Genomic DNA, 6,529 nt, shown 5'->3' with positions numbered 1-6,529 from the left:
CTTATTGAAAGAAAAACAAAACCCGGATGTTGTGAAGCCCCTTGTTCCCTTCCCTGACCCTCTTCTCCTCCTTTCCAACGGAAAACTCTCCAGTTGGCTTGTCTCATAACCCCGCGGGTGCTGATTCTTTCACTACGTATTTACCAGGCCACAAAACAATGCTTAGGTTGGTAGGATGCTTTTGGCTTAATATACGCGCTATGGTGTGTTCCTCTCCGAACTCACCCCCTCCCTGCATTGTGCTTGGAGATCGATCCGTGTCGGCAAAACAGCTGGTTCATACATTTTCACTGCTGTGTAGGATTCTATGGGATCATATAGCATCCTGGTTCATTTCCTCGTTGGTGGGTATTTAGGATTTTAAAAAATGTTTCATATTTTATTGACTTTTGTTGGTGGTGGTGGTGGTGGCATTTTCGGCCTCTTCCAAATGCTGCCCATCTCCAGTGCACTAGCGTGTAGCTCCAGCGTAGACACCCGGCACTGTGCCCTCCTTGGCTTTACCAGACGTCTGCTAGCTTGCCCACAGACAGGTCTGTGCCAGGTGGCACCTTGCAGCAGTGTGCCATTTACAGGCCTTTTGACTAATGCCATTCTGATGCGCCCCCTTTGCTCCCTCCTGGCTGCAGGAGGGAGCACTGAGGGGCAGGGGCTGGTACAAGGCACCCCACACCCTGGCGCCACTAGGCTCGTTTGGATGGCTTATCGGACCTTGTCCTCATCTGAATGATGGGCTTCTCCTCTTTTCGTGGGGATGAGACTCGCTGGGCCCTGCTTTTCAGCACAGGGCCCAGGGACGCCCTGCATGCAGGACGGGGCGGAGGGCGCTCCAGGTCACCTTTAAGTTTTGCCCGTGGGGACGCTTTTCTTCTATCTAGCATCTTTCATTCCCGCCTTGCTAGCAGCTTGGACCTGAGAGGGTCCCGGAGGCCACCCCAAGCCGCCGTCCTGTCGCTGGGGGAGGGCAGGGGTTAGCTTTGCCTGGATATACTTCCACGCAGCCTCCGCACACGTGAACTGGGCTGGTTCCCCAGACTGTCCTAGAATTGCTGAGACCGTGGGCTCCCTGCTCCCTTCTCTCCCACTTGCCAGCCTTTGAGGGGAGGGCGGGACAGGCTGCCATCCAGACACCCCGCTGCCTCCCCCGCCCCCAGCCCTGGCTGACTTCGGTGACTTTCTGGAAACGGGAGACGAGGGGAAGCCTTGCTAGGTGCAGGCACTGCTGAGGGCATTCAGTCTGCATCCTCTCCGTCCTGTTCTGTTCTAGATGATGATGCCGTTGTCCCCTGAGGTGACATGAGCCCAGGTGGTCGAGGGACTGGGACTTGGGCCCAGTTACCGATAGTAGTGCCCACCTCTGAGGGTGGGTTTGGAGTGTAGATCGCTCTTAGGGCTGTGCCTCCCCCACAACTGCCCTTGGGCCTAACCACCCAACGCCCCTGCCACTAACCCACTCCAACTTCCTCTCCCTCTCTCTCCCCCTAGAGACAAGAGGAGCAGCAGCGACACCGCCCCTCACCCTGGAGGGTCCTGTACAATCTCATCATGGGACTCCTGCCCTTACCCAGGGCCCGCGGAGCCCCGGAGATGGAGCCCAATTAGGTGCCTGCACCCGCCCGGTGGACGTCGGGGACTTGGGGGGCAGGACCCTCCCGCCTCCTGACGCCCTGGCCAGCGCGGGGGACTTCTTCTGCACCATGTAGCATACTGGACTACCAGCCCTGCCTGTCCCAGGGGCAGGCCAGGGCAGCCACTGCAGCCCCGGCCCCGGCCTAGCCTGGGTGCACTGACAGAGATGTGGACTCCTGGGTCCCCTGGCTGAGAAGCCAGGGGAGAGAGGGCTGACGGACTGAGCGTCGGAAGGCGGCGGTGACGGAGAGGGTGGGGACGGAGCCGCCCGCCTCTGCCGCCCACCACCATCTCAGGAAAGGCTGCTGGTGCTGGCTGCCCGTTCCAGCTGCAGGGGGGACACTGGGGGCAGTCTCCCCCCCCAGTGCTCCTTCACTTTGGGCCTGGCCTCAGGCCCCTGGTGCTTCCCCCCCTCCTCCTGGGGAGGGGGCCCGTGAAGAGCAAATGAGCCAAACGTGACCACTAGCCTCCTGGAGCCAGAGAACGGGGTGGGTCTGTTGGCTGCCCCAGCCCGGCGCCCAGCCATCTCCCTGAGCCAGCCGGCGGGCGGTGGGCATGCCTGCCTCACCTTCATCTGGGGGTGGCCAGGAGGGGCCCAGACTGTGAATCCTGTGCTCTGCCCGTGACCACCCCCCGCCCCCATCAATCCCATTGCATAGGTTTAGAGAGAGCACGTGTGACCACTGGCATTCATTTGGGGGGTGGGAAATTTTGGCGGAAACCGCCCCAGCCTTAGTCCCCAGGGCGAAGCGCTGGGGGGAAGACGGGGAGTCAGGGAGGGGGGGAACCGCAGGAGAGGGAGGAGTCTGGGAGCGGGGAGGGGTGGCCCAGCCTGTAAAATACTGTATATGCGCTGCTGTAGATACCGGAATGAATTTTCTGTACATGTTTGGTTAATTTTTTTTGTACATGATTTTTGTATGTTTCCTTTTCAATAAAATCAGATTGGAACAGTGAATACTTTCTGCTTTCTCTCCCCTGCATGCCCTGGTCCACGCCCCTGGAGGAGGCTGGGAGGGGGTGGGAGAGGTGGTCCGCGGAGCACATCTGTCCGTCTGGCCGTAGCCAAAGGGAGACTGGGCATGGGTGCCACAGTATGGACCGTCTTCGTGCGTCCCCTGAAAAGCTAAGCCTCATAGAGGGCAGGGTTTGTTTTTTTTAAGACTTTATTATTATTTAAAAAGTATTTTCGGGAGAGCGCCAGTGGGGAAGGGGCAGAGAGACGAAGACCAAGGACCCGAAGCGGGCTCTGCAAGGACAGGCTGACAGCAGCGAGCCCCACGCCGGGCTCGAAATCACCAACTTCGAGATCATGACCTGAGCTGAAGTCAGATGCTCAACCGAGCGGCCCAGGTGCCCCTAGAGATTTTAAAGTAACCTCGACACCCAGTGTGGGGCTTGAACTCACAACCCTGAGATCAGGAGTAGCAGGCTCCACCGACAGAGCCGACCAGGCGCCCTGAGGGCAGGATTGGTCTTTTCCCTTTATTTGTTGCTATCTCCTCACTCCATCCCTATGGGAGGAAGTAGGTCCTGGGAGCTCAACATGTTTCCGAACGAATGAGTGATGGGTAACTAACCCAGAAGGATCAACACGAGGAGTCCTGGGAGCAGGAGTCACCTCTGGGAGAGCACCCCTGGCTGAGATCAAAGTGAAGCTTCACCTTCCTATGGCTGCCCTAGGACCTAACACGCCGCCTGGCAGAAAAAGCCTGTGATGAATCTAAGCAGGGCTCCTACCGCCATCTTCCTGACAACTGGCCACTCTCCTTGCAGCCTCTCCCGAACGACCGGCCCGGACACAGGCGGCTCCCCCTGGGAGGCTCATCCCGTAAAGGGAAACGCAGGGGAAAACAAGGTAACGGGCACCCATCACTCTGGAAGGGGACTTGGCAACAGCTCGACAAGCAAAGGATGCGCGTGATCCACGCCGGCAACGGCCTTCCCGGGGTCCTCCCTTACAGCGCCCGCGCACAGGCGTCCACGTGCTGGCCAACCACCGGACACAGGACCCGACGGCAGTCGGAAGGGTCTCGAGCCTGCCGTGGCCGCGCAACGGCACCGACAGCAGCTCGCCGATTGAACGAGAGCACTGCGAACGGCAAGTGGAAAGCAAGAGGCAAAATGACGGTGGGGACCTGGGTGCTTATTCTCCAGATCGTCCGCTCGTGCCTCAGTGCCCGCACCGGAGCCCGAGGCCCCGGCCGGTGTGGCGTTCACAGCCGGCAGTGTGGCAGCCGAGCTCCCTGCCCCGCGGCCGCCTGCGTCCCCCTGCGTCCCCTTCCCGGCACGTTCGTGGGAGTGTTGACATGGCCACATCGGGTCTATCAGTTTATTTGCTTTCCTCTCTCCTGACTCCTGTTGGATTAGTTGGACGCCTTTTTGAATTCTTTGAGATCTCTCTTGGTGTCTCAGCTCTCAGTCCTGCTCTAGGGGTTAAACACACACCCTTACCTCTTCTCGGTCTGTTCAGGGTCAGCATGGAACCACTTCACTCACGGTAGAGACAGCCCCTGTGCAGGCCCGGGTCTGGTCGGCCTTCCCGGCACCTTGCAGCTCCCGCGTGCCTCGCCACGCATTACAGATTCGGCAAGGCAATGCCAGAACTTTCGCTGGAGCAGCTTGAAGAACTTCCATTAGCATTCTGTATTGTGTACTCCTGCCAGCGGCAAGTGAGTCTCCGTTGATCTGAAAACGATGGGTCTTCACGGGTTCTAGAATCCCAGGGTTGACTGTTTCCTTGCAGTATCTCCAGGATGTTCTGGCCTCTGGCCTCCCATTTCTGAGGAGAAACCCAGGATCACATGAATCACGGTTCTCCTAATTGTCCTGTGTTGTTTTTGTAAGGCTGCTTTCAAGACTTATTTAAAAGATCTTTTCCTCTTTCTTAGGCTGGATAATTCCTACTACTGTGTTTCCAGGGCACGAGACTGCTCATCTGCTTTCTGTTAGGTCTACCAGTGAATTTTAAAAATTGTTGATATTTTACTTCTGGTGTTAAACATCCATTTGGTTGTTCCCATTTTCTCTGCGGGGACTTCCTATTTTTCAACATTACGCATGATCTTCCTTTTACCTCAATGAGCATGACTGTAATAACTGCTTTGAATTCCCTGTCTATTGATTCCAACACGTTTTTAAACAGACTCCTTGCCCAAAGCGAGGCTTGAACTCACAACTATGAGATCAAGAGTCATGTGCTCTACTAAACCAGCCAGGCGCCGCCCACCCCCCAACACCTGGGTTCTCTTGGTCATCTTGTCTTTTCCCTTGAACATGAGTCACATTTCCTTCCTCCTATGTTTATTAGGTAATTCTGCCTCGTGTCCCTGATATTAATTATGTTGCACTGCAGCCATTCTGGATTCTGTTATATTCCTCCAGAGATGTGAATGTTCTTGTCTCGGGGAGGTTCGTATTTCCTAGACTCACACCGTTGTCGCTGCTGACTGTAAAGCCACGTCGCTTCAGGTCTGCAGAGCTGGCCCCACCCATCCATAGCCCAGTGGTCAGCAGGAGGCTTGGGCCGATTTTATACACGTAACTTGGGGTTTCCCTTCCGGGGTGCTCTCCTTCCCAATAGGTGTGGTTACTCCGGGCTGTCCTCTGCTTCTTCAGGACACTAAGACAGATGCTTTTCTGCCCGAGTTTGAGCTGCGTGGCAGTGCTGGAGGCCGCAGCCTGCGCCTCGCTAGCACTGCAGGAGAACACACACACAGCAGAAGACTACTGTGGCAGGCTCTCGCCGCCGCAACTTTCAACTCCCTCCCCCAGACCCTGCGTTGGAGTCCTCTCCGGAGACTTACAGTAGTTTTGTTTTGGTCTTTGCTATTTTGTCTAGAATGTAGTTTTCTGCAGGGAGGTGGTTGTTGGAAACCTAATCCATCATACCATAAACAGAACTGCTTTACTTTTTTTTTAATATTTATTTTCAGAAAGAGCAAGCAGGAGAGGGGCAGAGGGAGAGAGAGACAGAGAATACCAAGCAGGCTACCCCTGTCAATGCAGAGCCTGCCCTGGGGCTCGAGCCCACAAACTGCGAGATCATGACCTGAGCCCAAATCAAGAGTTGGACACTTAACTGAGCCACCCAGGTGCCTGGTGTTTTCTTTTTAATAGACCTTAGTTATCATTTTTCAGGATTGGAAGTGGGGAGTCCTAACTATCCAGGTTAGATGGAGAGTCAGGGGCCCAGGGACAAAGTGAGAGGCCATATTTTATTAGCAAAGTCCAGAAGGCTCCTAACAAAAAGTGGCTCACTCGTTCCAGAGGGAAAGGAAATACCTAAAGTCACCTCTTGTGGTCTTCTCTTTTGGAACCAAGGTGCTGAGTAGTCCTGCAACTTGGCAAAGTTGAGGCTCAGAGCACCTGGTGAATGAAGTCCAGAGCTGAACCTTTGCCACTGGCGAGCTGTGCCCCCCTCTAGCAAGCTAATACCCAACTTGAACTGGCACCCCCCCCCCCAATAATCCCTGCCTGCAATGGTGGCTTCTGGAAGGGACAGAATTACTTTTCATTTCAGTTCCTCACTACAAGCCTGAATGATCTCTCCAAACAACAAATGACATGTTAAATGCTACCTTGCTACGGATTTTTGGAAGGAATCCACGTCTGAAACGCATTCGTGCACGCCGTGGCATCAGACTTTGGGAAGTCTTTCCCAAGTGTGTCCAAAGGGAACCAGCCCAATGCCACACGGCAGCAGACTGGTCCAATAGCTGTGGTTCATCTGTGGTTTTGGAACTCCACGCACAACGCACTGGCAAGGACCTCTAGGACACAAAGAGCAAGACGCAGCACTCTCGTTCAAAGAAGGGATTCATTCGACTCCTGCTCATCAGAGGACGTACTACATTTTACACATGGGACAATGGAGGCACAAAAAGGTCACTTGCCCAAC

The 6,529-nt window shown here is 55.4% G+C and overlaps 1 protein-coding gene across 1 annotated transcript in view; it reads left to right on the top strand.

Annotated features, from left to right (window-relative positions):
• BBC3 (BCL2 binding component 3) overlaps nucleotides 1–1,694 on the top strand; it is an 11,804-nt gene extending 10,110 nt beyond the window's left edge. The window contains exon 5 of the mRNA XM_029924330.1: nucleotides 1,486–1,694. Within this exon, the coding sequence (XP_029780190.1) occupies nucleotides 1,486–1,602 (117 nt within the window). The 3' untranslated portion in view covers nucleotides 1,603–1,694. The remainder of the gene's footprint in view (nucleotides 1–1,485) is intronic.
• The last annotated feature ends 4,835 nt before the right edge of the window (nucleotides 1,695–6,529 follow it).

The sequence above is a fragment of the Suricata suricatta genome, chromosome 16 (assembly GCF_006229205.1).
Source record: "Suricata suricatta isolate VVHF042 chromosome 16, meerkat_22Aug2017_6uvM2_HiC, whole genome shotgun sequence".
NCBI classification, from domain to species: domain Eukaryota; kingdom Metazoa; phylum Chordata; class Mammalia; order Carnivora; family Herpestidae; genus Suricata; species Suricata suricatta.
The sequence above is the reverse complement of the archived record's forward strand: the minus strand, read 5'-3'. Positions and strand labels throughout refer to the sequence as shown.